General features: G+C 37.7%; 1 protein-coding gene across 1 annotated transcript in view; it reads right to left on the bottom strand.

The window, feature by feature from the left end:
• Positions 1-887: 887 nt before the first annotated feature.
• Positions 888-21,248, bottom strand: part of LOC120719884 (sucrase-isomaltase, intestinal-like) — a 58,895-nt gene continuing 38,534 nt past the window's right edge. The window contains exons 28-47 of the mRNA XM_040009443.1: positions 20,303-20,399; positions 19,566-19,678; positions 19,149-19,274; positions 16,874-17,002; positions 16,565-16,681; positions 16,359-16,421; positions 16,108-16,224; positions 15,906-15,996; positions 15,627-15,765; positions 14,823-14,956; positions 14,611-14,645; positions 13,873-13,989; positions 10,158-10,306; positions 9,264-9,348; positions 9,113-9,169; positions 8,561-8,685; positions 8,144-8,232; positions 5,939-5,988; positions 3,679-3,843; positions 888-2,270 (exon numbers count right to left, since the gene is read on the bottom strand). Of these exons, the coding sequence (XP_039865377.1) occupies positions 2,193-2,270; positions 3,679-3,843; positions 5,939-5,988; positions 8,144-8,232; positions 8,561-8,685; positions 9,113-9,169; positions 9,264-9,348; positions 10,158-10,306; positions 13,873-13,989; positions 14,611-14,645; positions 14,823-14,956; positions 15,627-15,765; positions 15,906-15,996; positions 16,108-16,224; positions 16,359-16,421; positions 16,565-16,681; positions 16,874-17,002; positions 19,149-19,274; positions 19,566-19,678; positions 20,303-20,399 (2,076 nt within the window). The 3' untranslated portion in view covers positions 888-2,192. The remainder of the gene's footprint in view (positions 2,271-3,678; positions 3,844-5,938; positions 5,989-8,143; positions 8,233-8,560; positions 8,686-9,112; positions 9,170-9,263; positions 9,349-10,157; positions 10,307-13,872; positions 13,990-14,610; positions 14,646-14,822; positions 14,957-15,626; positions 15,766-15,905; positions 15,997-16,107; positions 16,225-16,358; positions 16,422-16,564; positions 16,682-16,873; positions 17,003-19,148; positions 19,275-19,565; positions 19,679-20,302; positions 20,400-21,248) is intronic.

Consider the following 21,248-nt stretch of genomic DNA (forward strand, 5'->3'; position numbering starts at 1 on the left):
GCAGTTACCTTGATAACTAACTGCTCTTATAGCAGGCTCGTGGTTAGCTGTATCGACTATCTCCAACAATGAGGAATAAATGAACATGATTATGCACATTTTCTTATGTTACAGCTCTCTTTCAATAGCTTTTTTTTTTTAAAGATAAATTTAGGTATTTTGAATTTATATCAGATTTCCCCCTTTTTTTTTTTCAAATTTCAGGAATCTGGAACATTCTAATAGGATTTTATTGGAGTATATTGTATCTTGCATAAATACAGCACTAAGCACTGAGATTTAAAGAGCACAGAACAGAGGCTGATTGGCAGACAGAAGATTGGTAAAAATGATTGGGCCAGAGGGATGATGACATATTTGAGAACAGGAAACCTGCCGTGTTTATCTAGTGGGTCAGGCCCAGAGAGAGACGTTCAAGCCTAAGGAACACTTCTTTAAAGTATTGAGTAGACCCGTATTTGACATGGGTTGACTACGGGGATTATATTAAAACAAAAGAAAAGTGAGAGCAGTGATTTTTTCTGAGCATTAGAAATTTTAACATTGAGCAAAAAACCCCAAATCTTTCTAACCTACACTGATTCGACAAGCCTCTGTGTGGTACAGAGCAGAAAACTTTGGTGGCCAACTAATTGCAAACCAGTCACCCTCCCAAAACATGTAGTTTGGGCTACATCCATGTGGAACTGGAGTGAGGTTGATTGATTCACAGAAGACAGGCAAGAGATTTGACCAGAATGATGAGAACAAAATTGAGCTGGAAATTACAGGAAAGCAGAAATGATGAAAAGAAAAATCTGAGCCAATGCTGTTGTCAATTTTTACAAATGTTTGACAGAAAGAAAGCATTTAAGTCTCATTCACAACAAATTCAAAACATGGTAGTGTCAGGGGTAATTCATTATTAACTTTCTTTCTTTGACAAAATAAGAGAGAAAATATATATGTGTAAAAAAAGGAACCAGTAACCACCAGGAATGTGAAAAATACAAAACTTCGAATTCATTCACAGTCTACAGTCTTTATCTCTTTTTCTTACACCAGTAATGACTTCAGTATGAATCCAGGAAGAATGCCTCTTCAGATCATCAGCTCAATTAGTCCCAGAGGCACTGAAGGTAAGGATGTTTTCACAGTCAAAGTGTAAAAATTCTCTTTTCAAAACAATAGCTAACCTGAACACAGGGCTTAGAATGATTCATCACAGTTCTAAACTTTTTGGACATGAGCGCATAAACACAACGTTCTACAGCAACCCCCAAACACATTGCTTCCCGTGGAGTGGCGATTAGAGTGGAAATCAATTTGAGGTGCCCATGGCTAAATTGACATCATTAGGTTTACTGCAGGCTGAATAATGGATGGCTGTATCATTATATGGGAAAATAATGGGATGAGACAAAGCACAGGTAGACAGCTTGCTGCAGGTGAGAGCTATAAATAGATGCTGGCACACCCACACAAACACCCATACATGCACAAGTCTGCGCATATCTACTGTGAAAAATACAAGTGGCAAAAGCACAGCACTAAATGGCAATAACACAAGCGCAAAGTACAAACTGGAGTTAATGAAACTTAATTTACTATTACTAAATTCTTAGTACCTACAAAACCTCAATGATGCGTCACATTTGCACCTATCAAAATCATCATTCCTAAGATTTTGTGCAGGTTTGATTATAACTGGATTAAAAGACCAATATGAAAACAGAGACACATATAACTGGAGAAGAAGACCAAACACAGTTTTTAGTTCACTGATTTATTCATATCTTATTTGCAGGAACAGACATGCATATGATGCACAGAGTTCCTTGCAGTTGGATCCTAACATTACCTTATTCTCATTTTCTTAAAAGTAATCAGCATGTATACATGATTGCAAGAAAAAATATTCCTACCATAGACATGATTGGCAGTCATTATTTTGTCTACGGTATCACACATTTTGGGATATTGAATGACAATAAAGTTCTGAAGTTATTTAGAGTAAATCAAACATTTGTTTTAAAGGCACAGTGTAACGGTAAAAAGGAAAACATTATTCGGTTTTATAGGTTGATGGGAGGCACTGAGGTTTCACATTTCATGTTCAAAAACAATATGTATTCTTCACATCTTTGTTTAAATTAATGAACCCTTATTTTAAGATATCTTTTTTTTTTTACAAGTGAACACAAATACTGCACTCAAGCCTTGGTCTTCCATGTTAACTGAAAAGTCTGTTGCACATTCACATTCAGATCAGTAATATCTACGGTCAGCTCCTGTAAAAGCAAGAGGAGACATCAGTTTTACTTCTTCATTGGTGGCTCACGTTTACTAGTTTTTAAATAAACATCATCCAGGACTTAAGAGTTGAATGTACAGCACTTGCCTTCTGTTCTGTTCTATAAATTGGATCTGATCTAAAGGCTAATAATTCAGTTTTTCTAATATATACACAGCACATCTTTCCAGTAAAGTTAAACAAGCTGACGCTGAGACGTGTTTTGTGCATGACAGTAAGAGCAGGCCTATACGTCTTCAGGATGAAACATCTCGTCCTGTGCCAGACAGAAATAGCTCTCCCACCTCACTGTATTTAACTGACACAGCACCAGCTGCTTACTATTTCTTTCAAGTTGTTACCCCATCAGACAATACTTAAGAAGATAAATGGATTGTCTCATGCTGAAAAACTACTTATTACCATGCACATACTGTGTCATCCTCATTCCGTTTCTCTTGTTCCTCGCTGCCCTTTTTCTCCCCCACCCCCACACATCCTTCATTCTTCACGTTTATCTCTTTCACCTCTATTTTTTCCCTCCATCTAGTTACAGTGATGCATTCTCCCTCTCTCCACCAGTACTGCCTGTCCTTCCCTTCTTTCTACAGATGAACCATCTTTCTGTCTTTTCAGTATTCGTAACCCATCCTTGCATCCCCAACACACACAAACACTGAGTCCTCTGTCATTCTGACTTTCTTCATCTGCAATTCTTGCCCTCTCGTCTGGCTTCTCCCTGTCCATCTTCTCAAGAACAGTATAAATGTACAGCTTTTTCATCTACCATTATTTATGGAGCTGCAGTAGCTATCATTTTCATGCTTCTGAAAAGTGCACTGAGTACAGTACACAACCTTGACAGGAATATTTTATCATAAGCCAAATGAGGAGAGGGAATACATGCTATCCTCTTGGACTGTTAATTCCTTTTTTTCATTTCCCACCTCAAACCAATGTAGCACTGCAAAACAGCTTTAGATCTTTACACATGACCCAAACTCTTCTTTCTTATTTACAATTTGGGTATTTGGATTCTGAGAATTTTATTGCTATTATTTATACTTTTATTTTGAGTATCTTAAGGCCTTAGAAAATCTGTGTTTCATGTCATGTTTTGGTACACACCCTCCTTCTGTGGTTGAACTTTATTGACCATGAACCTCTGGCTTGCCTACAGAGCACCAGCGCTCATTTTTGAACATCACAACATTCATTTCAACATTTAATTTATGTTAGGAGCTTTTGTGGTGATAGACCATTTCCTATATGCAGTTTAGGTTTTATACGGTCATCTGTAGTTTAATGAATAATACTTGATTAATTTTATTTTAATGTAGATATACACAATATTTAGACATTGGCATTAACCATAATTGAATTAAGTGTTCCAGAAATGTACTGACCTGTGATTCAAGGTTGTGCTGTGGGGTTAGTGGCTGAGAGTCTCCATTTAAAGTTATGGTAACCTCTGTGATCTCAGTTCTCACGCCCCAAATCCTCACCACACCCAGCTTCAAATAATTTGCAGCATCCAGGCCAGATGTTCCCACAACATTGGTCAAAGTGTTCTAAAATTGAAAATGATGAAGACAAAGGGAATCATATATATGTATATGTACAAAACACAATGTCATTTTGTTGTGTTATGGGAATATATGTATTGTTATAGGAATTGCATGACAGGACAGATAACAACAATCATGAACTTCATATTCACTTTGCTGGAAAAATGTTTAAGCTGCGTCATGAAATTTACCCAGTCATGCATTATTGTTTATTTTTTGCTTCATCTTTTCAGTGAGTGAGATTTACTATTTGAATTTCTTCCTTATATAGTTCTATTTTTAGTCCTATAGTTTTATATCCAACAGGTAATGTTGTTTACTCTGATTCCTTTTAGCTGTACTGAGGTCCAACACTCATACAGAGCTAAGAGAACACACATATACGAATACACACACATACACATCTACATTCAGATAGACATCCAAAGTGGCATACGATCTGCTAATCTGCCAGGCTGCTTCTGGCCTCATTGCTCAACTTATCCTCATCTTCTCACATCTGCCTGTTCGCACATACATACATCCCCACAGTCACTTACATACGCATGCGTGCACACACAAAATACGTGCACACACACAAACACATACTTCCTCTCTCTCCCTCTTTGGCTGTCAGGCAGTGCCTGTTTTATCGCTGTGTGAAATTGCTTTGAATTGAGCCTGATTGTAGGCAGAGGACAGCCACAGATGTTTGGCCACAGTAGCTTTAAGTGTATGCTGTAGGGTTTTGCATATATGTGTGTGTTTGGGTTTAGATGTGTGTATTAATGTGTGCCTTTGGGTCTTTGCCTGGCAAAGAGGCAAATGTGGCTGGGTTATTCCCACTGGTCCTAGCTATTTGGGAGTTTTTAACATGTCCGACCTGAACTGCTATCAAGTTGTTACCAAACAAACTTTGCCATAACACATAGGCCACCTTTCTTTCTTTTTTTCAACTAACTGAAATACCTTTTGCAGAAGGATATGATCCTTACATAGCAGCAATATTTTAAAATTTACCCCAAAAGACACCAATGAGGCAACTCTGTTGCTGGTGCCAAATTTGAATTCAATTTTGTAAAACTTCATTAGAATCACAAGTGAATCCTTTACTATCTTGTTCCTTATAGATAACACATTCTTTAGGGTTATGTTTTGATTTAAGAATGTGTTCATGTCAGTGGACAAAACTCGTTCATCCACTTCACTCAATAAGCTTGATAGTTGTTTATGCATGGTGGCATGGTGTTGCCGGGGTTGGCACTGTTGTCTCAGACCAAAATTCAAGGAATAAGTCCTTACATGCTCTTCCTGCACCTGCATGACTTTACTCTGTTATCCTTCATGATCCTGGACTTTAGGTAGACAAAGTATTTAAAGTGTATAAACTAAAGGACTGTATGTGACCTTTCTGGAGTATTGCATGTTCCTTTCTGATTTCCCCAAAACAGCAAGAGGAAATCAAACAGAAAGCATATAGCTGTTCATGTTCATCAGCATATAGACTTTAAAACAGAAACATGAGAGCTAATAGAGAGTCAGAAAACCTGTTTAAAATGCACTTCAAAACTGGGTTGAGTGGTGAGTCACAAGGTTTGCATTTCATCATCATTCTGATTTGTGAGGCTGGAGACAGTGTACTTACTGGTTAGAGGTTTTATACAAGGTAGATAATCGGTTTGTCCTAATACCTTTGGGAACTATTTGTCTGATTATTTGGGATTTTTTTTGTTTGTTTCTGTTAGTTAGTTTGTTTCTTTCCACATAAATCCCTAAAAAATGTTTTGTTCTACATTAGAGGTTGCCTTAAAAAGGCAGGATTATTAAATCATTTGTAATGCCAGAAACACACCGAAATCTGCATTAACATATCCACTCAACTTCAGGCTCTTCTGTCTAAGCATGTTAATTTTAGGCCACAGAATTCTAATGAGGGTTCATGCACAACAAAAGCCTTGCACCTGATCAAAATTACGTTGACCACAGCCACACACACCACCACAGCCTTTTTAAATGCTAAGGTATCAGCTGATCTGCTTGTCTTGCTGCATTAATAGTAATAATGATGATAATGGGGGGAAAAAAAGAAGTATGGCTTGTATTTGGCCATTGAACTCACCGACGTCACTGAAAATGTGATATGAAGATATTTTTTGTTCTCCACTGTGTCTGAGGAGAGAAACAGGAGTGAATTACATTCAGAGCAGAGGCATGGGGGGTATGCAAAGGAGTATGTGACTATGCAATGAGCGACGCAGCGACAAATAAGGGATGCATAAAAATTTGTGTTGATCAAGGTTTAAGTTCATATTAATATTACTTAAAGGGCAAGTAAATAATCACCTTAGAAAACCCAATTAAGTAAAATAAACAGTTGGCTATGCCACTTAAATATACATAGGTGGTATTAATGCTTGAAAGTAAAACCAGTTGAATGCACGAGAGAACACCAGTAAATGACAGAGTAGCACAATGAGTGCTGCAGCTGGACTGACCTGACAGACAGCGGAGAGAATAGCTAAACCTCTGAGGTAAAACTTAAAAATGCAGAAGCCGAAACAAGCAGAAAAGTAGATAGTACAGGTAAGAAAGCGATACGCTGAGAGGCAAAGCAAGCAAGCAAGACATAGGAAGGCTACATGGCAGACAGACAGGGAGACGCAGAAGAGAGAAGCAAGGGACCAGATAAAAGAGGAGTGATGGAGAGCATATCTCTAGGCTGCGACACAGGGAATTACTGTAATGGTTTCTGTCACTCCCCTTCTATGCATTCCTCACTTGCTTACTATCTGCCTTTCTCTCCTTTGTCCCAACACAAACAGACCGTGCACAGACGAGTGCATCTTCTCACAGAAGCACTTCTGAGACGGATTCTGTTCGTGTATGTGTAAATATGCATGTCTGAGAATAAGCGAGGAAGTAGAGATAGACGTGTTGTAGCTCAGTGTGTCTTTCTGATAAAATCCTTACTGAATTTCATATTCAGTGAAAGTAGCAGAATTACTTTCACTGAATAACTAACTGTGCAGGAGCTTAACACACACTGGGAGGAAAAGCCATTAGTGGATTCTGATTTTCTAATTTTCCAAAATGTTCTGTATCTTTCATTAATCAGTGCACATCTTGTAATTTAAACAGCAAGCCTGTTATTCTTATCATACAACGTCAACAAGCTTGATCTTTTTTGTTTGCACACCAACTTAGCAGCTTTCGTCCACTAAAAAGCATCAAGTACTGGCCGTTGATCCACTTCTGTCTTTTGTGGTATAAATATCAGTCTTTCAAATAGGTGATTTAAACCCATTAATAAAAAACAGAAAATGTAAATTTCAAGATAAGAATGAAAAAAGGATTTTCCTGTTTGAAAACGTATCTGGTTACGGGGTTGTAAGTAAGATTAGAAACTGTGATACAAATACCTAAAATGTTCTACTGCTCTTCCAGTACCATGATATTGATGTGAATGTCATGGTCTGGAGTCAGGTTTTGTTTATTCTATGTTCTGGGATTTTGTGGGCTTTTTTGTGGTTTAGTCGTTTGTATTTCGTGTTCCTTAGTTATTCTTTAGCACCTCTGTGATTTTTAGTCTCTGTGCCTGCCTTGTGTTCCTGGTGTTGTGTTTTGTGTCCTGGTTCAATGTGCATGTCATTTCCTGTTTTATTTTGACGGTCCCATGTCCTATGTCAGTGTATCTACCTTTGCACCCTGTTGTCTCCTTATGTCTTATTAGTCCTAGCTGTATTTCCCTCCTGTTTCTCATCCCTGCATTAGTCCCTCGTATATATATAAGCCCTGTGTTTTCCTTTGTCGTATCATACCCCCTCATGTGTTGTAAGTCTCGCTGTGTTTCTGGTTTTGGTTTTTCCGTGCTTCTAGTTTCCCAGTATTTTGTTCATAGTTTTATGTTCTAGATTTTTAATTTGTTTTCTGTAAGTTATACTATGAATGATTTTTCTAGCAAATAAAGCTGCTAAACTTTATTTAGCAGCTTTATTTGCTAGAAAAAGCTGCTAATAAAGTTTCTTTTTCCGTGCACAAGTTTCTGCATTTGGGTCCACTTCAGGCCTGGCACAGCCTCACTAGACAGTGAAGCTATTAATGCCTAGAAAAAAAGCTGCTAGTCTGGTGATTGCATTTCTTATGCTAACTCTTATTTATGGCTATTATTAATGGCAACTCCACAAAAAACAAAAGGAAACAAGAGAGAGAAATTTTTTTTAATTCTAGTGAGTCATTTTACTATTCAGGAATAATGACTCCATGAACACATACAGTATTTGCTGTTTTGGTGGCTGTACGTGTTCAAAAGTAACCTTTTGCTTACCTATTCCTTCACCATCGTCCCAGAAGAATGATCCCTTGGCAGTTCCAGCGTTACTCAGGGCAACGATCAGTCCTAAAGGATTCTTCCGACTAAAACAAAAGGGGCAGAAAGGGTTGTAATAGATTTGTTGTAATAGAGGACAATGTCTATTTATACCTGCTGCTGAGAACAAATATATTCCTGCTGAGGGGATCCATCTGACCTCTTTCCTGCTGGAACAGTCATCGCCCTCTGACTGTCTCGCTCTCTTTCATTCTCATTCAAACACACAAGTGATATATGCTCCGTTCTGCATTTCTGCACAGGCACTAAGCCCCACACACACGCGCGTGCACACACAAGTCATACTACACACAGGATGCTGACCTGTAGCTGCAAACTCTCAAGATGTATCAGTCATAATGTATGCTCACTTACCTGTAATATGTAGTGTTCTCTGGTTTCTGCCAGGGTAAGATATATCCTCCTCTGACGTGAAGGTTAATATGATTCAAGGGTGTTGGCATGTCAACCATTGTGCCATTCACTCCAACATCTTTGGCCTGATGAAAGAAATAATTACATACTATTAAAGTACTAGAAATACTACAGGTTATTATCTTTGATTAATTTAATTCAACAGGTCCTTTACATCGGTAGGGTAGAGACTAAAAGCACAGACTAGCATATGTGGAAATGTGTTAGTATGTGCGCATAGTGACAAGGGGTTGTAACGCTGTTTAACAGATGGGACTCCCTTAGCCCCACAGAGTAGGTTTTTATTATTAAGGTGCTCTCTGTAGTGGCTAAGCTGTAGCTCCGTGATGGTGTTGTCATACTGTATTTACTGTCAGGTGAATGTTTGTTGTAGTTTTTATTTTAGCCTGTTAAAATTGTTAAGTCAGTAAAACAGAGGCACCTTTTAGTTCTCAGCATTCTGCATGAACTTTGACACTAAATACTTTACTGTTGTTACGAACAAGTACTTACAGTGTGAAAGTCATACCAGCGGTCTTTAGGAATATATCCTCTTACAGTTGTGACTCCCTGTCAAAAAATCAGTTAAAGAAAATCAGAGCCAACCTTAAAGCTATAAAAAAAATAAAAACAATACAAAACATGTGCACATGTTGCACCATACTGGGTCCAGTGCAGGGCTGATGAGCAGGGCAGGTCCCCACAGGAACTGTCTGTAGATTTCCCATGTAGTTTTATCATCCACAAACCTACAACATACAACCACAGAGGCCATTAAACCTGACTGAAAGAAATGTTACCACTGCTCTCTTATGCATCCTCAACCCAGATGACTATTCAAGTACTCATTCAGAATTCAACGGTTTGCAGATGCAAGCCAATTAACCCTGCAGACTCACCGTGCCACCTCCTTAAATACCATCTGTGACTTTATAAGAGTCTCTTAAAATGAATAAATATGTCTTCTTCTTCAAACAATTTCACACATTCGCATTTGGGAGCTACCAAGTGCAGCCACAATCATCTATGCTTGGCCTCTACACTACACAGTCACATTGCCTTGTTCAGAGGGTTTTTTTAAAGGCAGCTGTTGTGGCAAGAAATACAACTCTAATTTTCTTACCAGTTCAAGTTATTCTCAAGAGCCCATTTCTCAAAGCAACCTTACCTCACTACAAAATTCATGGACACTCAGTTAAATTCAGTTTTATCTCCCATTTAACTTAGCATTTGTAGCCAATTGTGAAAGCCTTCTTTTAGAAACATGATATAACTTGTGTTATCGGTCATTAAAAGATACTGGGGTTGAAAACATGTTGTACACTAAAGAGAAAGTTTCCTTTTTTTAAATTCAGAAACTTCTTCATGTTACGTTGCACACTGCTCTCTAATGAGAAGCAGTATAGTATAAAATCAGGTCATCTTGCCAGTGATCAGGATGAAAGATCCATGCTGGTAATAACGCAATTATTTGATAAAGTGACTAAATGTAATGCTAAATCGCCCCAAAAATTATCATCAAAGATAAGAGCCTTGTGTTTTGTCGGTTTACACTTACTCGTGTAAAAGTGGTCTGATCACTGTGCTTCCTGTCGTATGTGCCTCAAACATCAGAGTGTACAGATAGGGCAGGAGGGTGTAACGGATGTTCAGAACATCCCGGGTTGCAGTGGCGAATGCCGCATCCCAAGAAACAGGATCTTGCCTCTAAAAGAAAAACAAACAAACCATTAAACATGATATTAACAAAATTTGTATTTTTAAAAAAAAAAACTGTTGGACAGTGGTAACTAAATACAGAACCTAACAGCACATGAATGAATACACCAATCACCATTTACCAAATTTTCAAGGCATTTTTTTCCCTTTTTTAATAAACTTTTAGGATCAAGTTGGATCTGATCTGATTTTTTTTTTTTTTTCATTTTCTTAAATGTAACTGTCTGTGTCTATGTTTGTCTACGGCAAACAGACAAATATATTGTTTTTGCGCTTAGCAAGTCGATATGCGTCGCCTTTTGAAAGAAATTAAAAACACAAATGCAGTGTTGAATTAGCCTATTGATCTAGTACAGCAATGAGTTGTTAACCACTGGCAAACATTGACAAAGAGACACAGCACCCCATCAATCACTGGCTACAGTGTTTCACAGTTGTGTGGATTTTTGCTATCTGGATTATCTAGAAGCTTATATGGCTGTGTGTCTGGGTCGTGCACTGGAAGACTCAAAAAGATACAGAAACTTAGTTTGGTTGGTGATTCTTATGCTGTTTTCCTGGTCTCTGTTACAGTGTGCTGTGTATGTGTGTGTGAACATTATATTACTCTAAGTACTTTAGAAGCTTATCAGCATGTGTTAATCTGTCTAAACATCATCACAATATATTCAGGTTAACAGTTACCAAATAGCAGTCCTAGATATTTAAACCCTAGTTTGGGTTTAAATACCTGGGACTCTCCACCTTTTGGTTGTAGAACTGGAGAAGGATGCAAGGTGAAACAATTTCAAAAACATGGTTCAGTCATCTTTTTCTAAAGCTCTTACACTTGTACCTAAAGCCACCCAAACTCTCTGATAATAAATTTAGGGGATGCCAATATTGAAACACAATTTGTAAAAAAAAAAAAAAAAAAAAAAAAAAAAAAAGGCCAAACAATTTTAAACAAAAGCACATAAGAATTACAATAACCAACATAAAATATCCCCAAACTTGTTTCACACAATCTAAAACACCACACATATATTGCATGGCCTGACAGTTATACCACTTTCTGCAAAACCTTCAAGGTAGAATTTTCATTCATAGAAAACGAGAGATGGGATTGATGGAGATGTGCAAGAAAAGTGGGGTCCATATGTTATGAATTCATATAATTTATAGTGGCAAAATGCAAAAGAAAAAAGGCAAGACATGCGCTCCTTCAAAGAAAATAAAGATGCCATCTGTTTGGCTGCATTACCCATTCTTATATCCTCCTCAGTATATGGTCATTCTTTTCATTTTATCTGTCTCGAATCTACCCCCTCACCTTATCTAATAAACATCTGAGTTTCTGTTTTGCATAGCTCATATCAGAAAAAGAAAATATATTTAGATGAAGAGTAATATGTCCCTTTGGGTGAATAACAATATACATGACTCCAATATAACTGCCCTGCTGAAACAAGGCTTGGTCGAGAATGTCTCTTGTTTAATTAATTTTGTTCTGATATCACTGTGGACACGGCAGTATATTGCTAGTGCGGTGAAAATTATCTAGAGGTCAACACTGAAAGTTGTCTGAGGGCAAAGAGACACTAGGCGTGACGGAGCTCTGGGAATGACTCTGCAAAAACTCTCCTCTCTCTTTCTGTCTCCCCTGTTTCTGACCTTGGATACCCTCCAGTCTGGTTTGTGCTGTTACATACTTCGTTGTCAAATGGCTTGTTAAGCAGACTAGATGTTGCAGTCACTAACTGCCTGATGATTGCATGGCTTTTATCTGGCTGTGCTAGATAAAAGCCACATTTTACTCTCATCCAATACATTCCTTTTCAGATTTGTGCTTCAAAAGTGGTAAATAGTTTCTTTTTTTTTTATCTTTTCCCACCTCTCACATCATTATTACTAGCCTGTGTCAAGGCCATTTAACTTACTCAATTGTCATCTTGTGTACATCGCCACTGATTTATCCGTAGTTTGTCTTGCTTTCTCTCAAAGCATATGACTTCCTCAGCTCTTCCTTCTCTTTTTTTTTGCATGTCAGTATTTTCCCTGACAGGTCTTCTGTTTTTTTGTGTGTGTTTTTTTTCTCCATGTTGCTATAAATACACAGTGTGCATGCTCATCAGTTCTCTCCTAATACCTCTGACTTTTTCTCTCTCTGACTTTACAGCTTCCTCTGAAATTGTCATTTTGAGCTACCCTCTCCTGCTGTGTGAGTACTTTTTTTTCCTGCCAGTTTTACCCATGTTTAAACATCCATTTGCAACCCATTATTAAACGATTGGTATCATGGCGTGCATGTGTGTGTGGAGGTTAGGTGGTGTGCAGTGGTGCCCAGATCACCTTGAGAATTCAATTATATCCCCACTCCATGTTGTTAAAAAGCACAGGCACTGACCCACACACACAAACACACGCCCACATATACATACACAACTGTGTCCTGTCTAGTATTGCAGACTGTAGTGCAGAGAAATTTCGCCTGGTGGGATCGATCTCCGGACGGGCGTTATTGGATTTCTCAGATGTGTTCCAACGCTTTTAAAGGTCAGCGCTTGAATGAATGGGACCAACACAACACCGCCGAACAGGTCTATCCTTCTGTGTGTTTGTGTGGGTGTGCACGTATGTCAAACAGAGATTAAGAAAGAGATGGCAAAGGAAATAGGAAGTAACTTAGTTTGCACAAAAGCTGGTATGTGTTCGTAATATATCAGTAGAATTTGACCCCGTATTTTCAGAACACAAACACATGCTGGCTATAGGAGAATTCAGATGTAGTGAGCACCTTGATTTGTGTCATTTAAGGCCAGAAGAAGCAGCTCATATACCCTTCATCAAACATTCGGAGCTGAATGTTGTGAAGTTTAATCTTAGGCAAATGCAAGTTACAAGATTTCATGAATATAAAAACATGACTACTTTTGGAATATCCAATGTCACAGTTTTCGTGGAATTGCTGATATTTTTCCCCCCAGATGATTGATATTTAATTTTTACAAATGCAATTTAAAAGTTGAACAAAAATTTATTAATGTATATCTAAATCATTACAACAACATTATATTTTACATATACACTGCACTGGTGACATTTAATCTTGTTTTTGCTCTTATATACTCATATAAGTAGCCGATGCTGTATCTTCTGAAATGTGTTTAAGGACATTTTATGTGCTTTTATTCAGTGGTTTAAAAAAAATTGTTCCTGGACTCCTGGGCATAACTTCACTTTACGAAACGAAAAAGTATGATTAAAAAAAAAAAAACAAAGACAGTGAGGAAGAAAGTACGGAAGAGGATTAGGGCGCCTTCCGAAAAAAAAAAGTTGGTACGTCTTTCTTTTTCTTCTTTTCCAGAATTCTGAGAAAAAAAGTCCAAATTCAGAGATTAAAGTCAGAATTCTGACTTTTTTTCTCAGAATTCTGGAAAAGAAGAAAAAATACATACACACTTTTTTTTTTCTGTGACCCTAATCCACTTCCGTAAGAAAGACACCAAGTCCATATATAAACATTTTTTATATATTCTCTTGAGTCTACAAAAGTTTATTTTTAATTCACTCACCGGGTTACCCTTGCCATTGTGGTTGCGTGAGTATGGATAGAAGGCACCCAGGTGTGACCAACGAAGACACATCTCATATTCAGCTGGATTAAAGAACCCACATATGTCTGCCCCGGTCTGAAAGAGACAAAGAGTCTGAGTTTATCAATGTGTGTGTGAGGAGATGGAGATAGACAGAAAGAAGAAACATGTGTATCAAAGAGCAGGTGTATCTACAAAGAACTTCTGATCTACAGGAACTGGGGTCATGGTATTTTAGTTTATTTATTTTGCAATCATCGTGTTTCTGAGATGTCTTTCCATCGTATAACCTTGCAGCTGGGCTGGACACATGCAAATGAGTCTTCAATTAAGAATCAATAAGGTGTCAGTTTATAACTATTATTGGACGGACAGAAGGGAGAAAAGACAGAAAGACAATATGCGAGGGGAGAGGAGGCGCAACGAGAAAAAGGAGCAAACAAGTAAAGACAGAGAGAGCCAGGACAACAATATAAAATGTACGATTCATTCGGGACTGCTAATTTAATAACATGTCCTGACGGAGAAATACATGGGAATTTTATTGAGGTGGGGCTTCTAGTCGCATGCTTCGCGTTGTATTTCACAATGTCCTCTGATCAAATGGGTCAAGCAAACAAAATAACATAATTCAAGCTACTGTAATCTATTTAGCAAGGGCAAGATTGCTCAATAAGATTACATCTTGTCAAAAGCCGGACAGATGATGATACTTACGTAAGAGATGCCAAACAGACTGAACTCCATCATACCTGTAGAAGAAAGGAATATGGAAAGTTGTGGATTTGTATTTATTCTTTTGTTTTGGGTTTTTTGTCACTTTTTTTCTCTAAGTAAAAAAGACCCAAATAATTATTGTTGAATACCATTAATTATAAATAACAAGTTTTATCTTAAAGAAAACAATTAAAATGTATATCTGTATGTACCTATAATGGATTTGTAAAGCTGATCCCAACCAGAATTGTTGTCTCCAAGCCAATGTCCAACCCATTTTCCACTAGAGGGGTAGGTGGACCTGGTGACCACTATGCCTCTTTTACCTGTCACACCCAGAAGGGCACTGTGGAAAGAAGAAGGACACAGAAATTTGGAAATAAATGGATATGGAAATAAACAACCCAATATCACAAAACGTGTCATAGAAACACCAATTCTGCATGTCGATTTCACACTTTGCCTCTGCAGAAGCTGCATTACCAGCAGGGGGTGATAATATATTTAAAGACAAAAAGTCGCTAGTGAACCAAACACATAGAAAGTATATTCCAGGGTTCTTAATCGCTGGAAATGATTAAGCTGGGTGGCTAATATGTATTTATATGTAAATTAGTAGTGTCTTTTTAAATACTTTTCTAGCTTTAAGATATCAGTGTTTTACCTTCCATGTCTGGATTTCTGATTTAGATTCATCATCAACATCAGCATTTCTTTGGGATGATTTACATTTCTCGGGTGAAATGGCCTGGATGTTGTGATTATTATGTCATAAAACCTGAGCAGCTCTCATATTTGTTGAGTTACATGGATAGCTTATGCTTTCATGTTAAAATAAAATGAAAAGAACTGTGTTTTTGTAGGCGAAAAATGCACTTGTTATATATAAAACAATACCGTATAGCAGCTTCTGAAGCTGGCAGGAAAGAAAACAGCAATACACAAAAGCACATATATAAAATACACATAAAACCACACACACAAACAGGCACACATACAAATGCATATATACTTACTCATAGGTGGGCTTGGAGTGGGACCAGCCGTAGAGGCTATGGACATCATAGTGTCTGACTCTTCTTCCATCACTGAGTATCTGTTCACTGTTCATACACAGAGTCTTATGGTTTAAACCAAGATGTTTTGACTCCAAGGCTGCAAAATGCACACAAACACACACACACACACACACACACACACACACACACACACACACACACACACACAGCTTATGTTGATATTGTTAAATAACCTAATTATTTCTCATGGTAAACAAATACAGTAGTCTGTCTTACGTGGCATATATGGCGGATTTTCCAGAACTGGATCACCAAGACACTTTCCTCCAACTGTGCCATGGACAAAACTTGCAGGCTCATTCATGTCCTTCAAAAAAACATAAAGTATAGATGATGGAACTGAAAAGAAAATCAGGTAGAATCAGTGGTAAACAGAAACAAGGTGCCTTTATTGGATTTTCTATTTCAGGACACTCACGATCCAAATACCATCAAACTTCATGGTATTCTCATAGAAATCTTTAATTTCTGTGTGCCACCAATCTGCCGTTTGGTTCCGGAAAAAGTCTGGAAATGCAGTGTATGACCTATAGAGCTGGAGATTAGAAGAAAATGAAATTATGAAAACTGAAAGAGCCCAGTAATGATTAATGTCTCTCTCTCTGTCTCTCTACACATACACATATATACACACACACACATATATATGGAATACGGAAAATATTGTACCTCTACTTGAGTATCCCAGTCCAGACTTTCATCTACAGTGACATTGGGATAATCAGGCCACACCTGTAACAGTTATAATATAAATATAATAATAATAATGATAGCACAAATGATTGCTACACAACATGCACAATCTCTCTTTTTCAACACAGCAAATCCTGAAGTATATATTGTTTAACTTTTTGTGAAGATTCATTCCTTCTTACCTTCCCCCACACAATGTCATCACTGATGGTTTGGGGCCATTTGATGAAAACATCTGCTGCTATCCCTCTCTCAAAAGCTGGATAGGGCTGGGTCTCATTACCTGAGATGGCGGGATCCTGGAATTGGAAATGCACAAGTCTTGTGTATTCAGTACATGAGAGAATGCAGATTTTCAGTAACATGTATCCTTTATAAAATGGAAATTACGCTACATTTGACATTTGACAATTTTTATTGTATTTACATCTGCCTTGTGTTTGCTAATGATTAAGCATTACTTCAATGTAAAGATCTCAATATCTTATTACCAGAATGAAGATGAATCTCATGCCCTCGTCTCTCATGCTATCAACCAGGGCAGGCAGTCCTTGAAAGTCTTTGTCCAGGACAAAGTTAAGCTGACGCTCCATGTAGTCAATGTCTGCATACTGCACATCCTGCAAAAGATGCCAATTGAAGCTTAAATGAAATTTTAAACTAACATTTTCTTGCATGTTCATTTTTGTGTACAGAGTTAGTAGATACAATTACGTTTAAATTAAAGCTGTTTTTAAAAACACATTTCTTACTAAACCTCTAAACAGCTAAAACACTTTGGAAACAAATGATAATAATAATAACAATTAATAAATAATGATAATAACAACTGATAACTTTTCATACACAGGTGTCATATGCTGGGCTGTAGCGGATAAATATGTCAAATCGGCTGCGCTAATCTTATAATGCATGCTACACATGGGATGTAGGGGACGTGAGAGTTTTATTTGTTTCTGGGTCTCATTTCTTACAATGAAAATAACACTTGATCTGCTTTGGTTGCCTAAAATGTCTGTGGAAGATAAAAGCTGGCTCGTGTATAAAGCTAGCTGATGTGTAGCATTTTTAAGTATCTGAATTTTCTGCAATCCTTCATTCCACCTAATGATGCAGGAATCTTTTTGGTTGGTGTCAGCTTCTTGCAGGTTAGGGCTTTGTGAAAGCATATTCTGGGGATCACTTGATTATTGATGGAAAGTCTTGTGTTCTGTTCTGCATAATGAAGAGGATTCGGTTCTGGCCTGTTTCCTCATAGGACATCTTTGGCCAAAATGTTACCCTAATATGCACTTCAGTTTTCACTGTGAGGAAATGTGTAGTACAAACTGGAAATGTCTAGAGGCTGTGAAACATACAATTGATTGAATTTCAAATAAAATTATAGGTCACATTTGATTAGGTTAAACTGGATGTACCCAGTGTAATCCACAAAGTCCACGTCTCCATTTTTCTTCTCCCGGAAACCCAATTTCATGTAATTCAGTTACAGGCCACATACAATCATTATACTGCAAAAACATAGCTAGATACTGTGTTGGGTTTAGTTCTGTCTGTTCCACTGAGTGTATGGCTCTGCACTATACAACCTACAATGGATAAGCTTTCAGGTTGCATTTGTCCAGATGAAGCCAATGAAATAATTCCTTGTGCAGTTGCACTGACTGAATGAAATCAGACAAAAGCAGACAAATATACTGCTATGTAATTGAGCCACATGTTTTATAGGGAGTATAAGCATTGTGTCCTGCAGACAGAATTCCTTAAGTTGTTTCACTTGCTCAGAAGGAGGTGTTTGGTTGGCAGGGGAATTTTTTAATTTATCAGAGAAAGAAGTTAAGAAACGTACAATTATTGTTCACCAATCTAAATAAATAAATATGGGATTGTCTTAGATGTCAAAATATATTGTCAGAACATAATAGTTTGACTGTAGAGAAAGGGGCAAAGCACTCTTTGAAGAAACAGGATCACTTGGATCCAAAGCATTAGGCAGGTTTGTTCTATAAGAAACAAAAAAAGCATCGTCACCACAGATAAAGGATTTGCTAGATAAAGAAGGCAGAACTTCAATCAGCAGCGCTACTGTCAAATGAACGCGGTCTAGTAATGGTCTCAGAGGATAAGTAGCAATCTCCAACCATTTCTCAAGAGAGAAAAAAGGTCAAACACTCAAGATGGACTAAATCATACTGAAATTGCACTGTGGATAATTGGAAAGAAGTTCTATTTACCAATAAATCCAAATTACAGAACCACATCAGTGTATGTAAGGGGACCAAAATGAGGTAAAATGATACTATGGTGTAGCAAACCCACAGTGCTACCAGTATTCAAGTGATGTAGGTATTTTGCCTACTGTTTAGTGGACATCTGGAACAGATCCGTTTTTTAAATATCTTTCTTAATTTATTCTCCTTCTTCCACTTTTTTGTTATTATTTTGTATGTGTTTTTTGGTGTATAATAAGATTATTTTCATAATTTATTTCCTGAGGAAAATTCTACGTGTCAACCTATCTTGCTTCCTTTGGAAGGATCTTACAAACATACTTTTTCTGTTTCTCACATGTTATGTTAAATAAAAAAATAAAAAAAAAAGTTTAAAAAAAAGTCTTGTGTTTAATATAAACAAATATACGACTATACATGTGCGAACTTTCTTTGAATGATATTTTCTGAACTGCATTTAGTTTGCTGGTTTGGTGCTGTTCTTATGGTGATTTCAGACATCTCAAAAAAAAAAAAACTTTCACCAGGAACTTACATAGGGGATACCAGCTGTCTTCATGTCTGTGTATAGCGTTTCTATTTCCTTGTCATTCGCGTAACCATAGCGACAGAGCTGGAACCCAAGGGACCAATAGGCAGGTAGAACAGGTCGTCCAATCAACTGTTCAGAAGAAAGCAAACAAGGAAACCAAAACAGTCAAGCACAGGCAAAAGTTGTTTTGCAGGAAAACGGGACAGTGTCCATAAAGTGTTTGTTTGACTATTTGTGTCTGTGTGTGTGTATCACTGTGTGTGTGTGTGTGCATATGTGTGTTTAGATTGGCTAAATGAGAGAGCGCAATGAAGCGAAGAAGTCACAGCTGCTGCAGTCCATCAACAGCGGCCCAGGGCCAGACACAAAACACACAGGCGCACACAGGCACAAACAAACCACAAGTCCAAGAAGACTTACTTGAGTGTACTCCTGCACCACCATCTCAGGCGTCGGACCCATGACCACGTAGAAATCCAGGATGCCTCCCAGAGTTCGGTAGGTTAAAGCTGGACTAGGCAGCAAAGTCACATCTACAAACAAAGCATAAAAGAGATTTTTGTTACTTAAAAATTTATATGTTACTTAGAAATTTACATGAAGCCTAGGTATGTGTGTGTGTGTTTCCACTATATATTTTAGTGTTTAAAGCATGCATTCAAGAAAGGAGGGAGAAGATGCAAAAGTAACAAACGAAACATTTTATTTCATTTTGGTACAGTGTGTACTAGCATAATTAGCAGTGTACAGTAATGCCGACAAAAACTTTTAGTGAAGACATTTAGACTACAATATTCAGTCTAATAATCCAATAGGTTACAAGCACGATGTCACAGAAGGCATAACTATCCTCATGAGAAATGTGAGGACAGTTTGTGTGATGCATGTCCATTTGTGTTTCATGGGATGAATACAATATACAGAGGCAGCGATGCGCTTACTACATTATGCAAATATCAAAGCAATTGTTCTCAAACCTTATAAGATGCAATTCATCATTAATTATTAAATGCTTACTTGCATACGTAATTGAGCATGATTGTGTGTACATGTGAAAGTGAATGGATGCACTTAAATCTGTGTATACGCATGACCTGGCAATAGTGTTCATGCGCAAGTTCCGTGGGACTCTGTGCGTGTGTGTGTGCTTCTCTCACCCATAGCATTGCTGTTTAGCAGCAGCACACCGTGAGCATCAGCTGTATTCTCAAGACCCATATAGAAGGGATGGACTCCATAGCAATTCATCTTGTACTGTAGGAGAGAGACAAAAAAAGTAAGTATCAAGTTCACAGTGTGAAATGGGTGAATGCTGGATAAGGAATTTCCCTGTGTGGTTTGTGCTAATGCTGAGTTGTGCACAACTTTGTTTTTTTTAGCACATTTCTTTTCACCTGACAGTACATTTCTAATTTTATTTATGGATATGACAGCAACCCAGCTATAATGGGCTTGCTCCCAGCACTCTCTGTATTCTGAAGTTTTCCCCAGAGTGAGTAAGAGAAACATATTCCTACAGCTATCTTCTATGTAAATTAACGTGCACATAATAAAAGTTTTAAATATAAAGTTTGCATGCTAAGTAAAGGAGCCAGTTAATTATGAGAAGACTGTAGCTTGTTTGCTACCATACTATTCAATGCCAAGCTAGTGTTCCTCTAGTAAAAATCCAAGAGGTTCTCTTGTCTTCAGTGCTTCGATTAGAATAGAACTAGTCAGACATGGCAAAGACAGACAGAAAGGTGGTGGGGGACAGGGAATCTGCCACTTTCAGATGTCACTATCCTGAGACTCATGGGCACGTTACACTCTATCAGCCTCTTGCACTTCTGGTACATAAGAAGTTGTTGAATTGTAATACAGTGTCGCCGAGGACCTGCTCTGCCTTTGTGTCACTTGTGTGCCTCTTCTTGATAAGTGTGAGTGTGTCCTTATGGCCCTGGTACATAGTGTGATGGCTGTGGCTTAAGAGGGAGAAAGGTCATTAGATAATTCACTAGCAACAGAGTTGAAGCCTTGTGGTCTCTCTCGACTACTCTGTCATAACAAATGTGCAGACACGGATTTTCATTCTGGAAACATTTACATGGACTCTAATAGTTC

The sequence above is a fragment of the Simochromis diagramma genome, unplaced genomic scaffold, assembly GCF_900408965.1.
Source record: "Simochromis diagramma unplaced genomic scaffold, fSimDia1.1 OVJJ01000344.1, whole genome shotgun sequence".
Lineage (NCBI taxonomy): Eukaryota > Metazoa > Chordata > Actinopteri > Cichliformes > Cichlidae > Simochromis > Simochromis diagramma.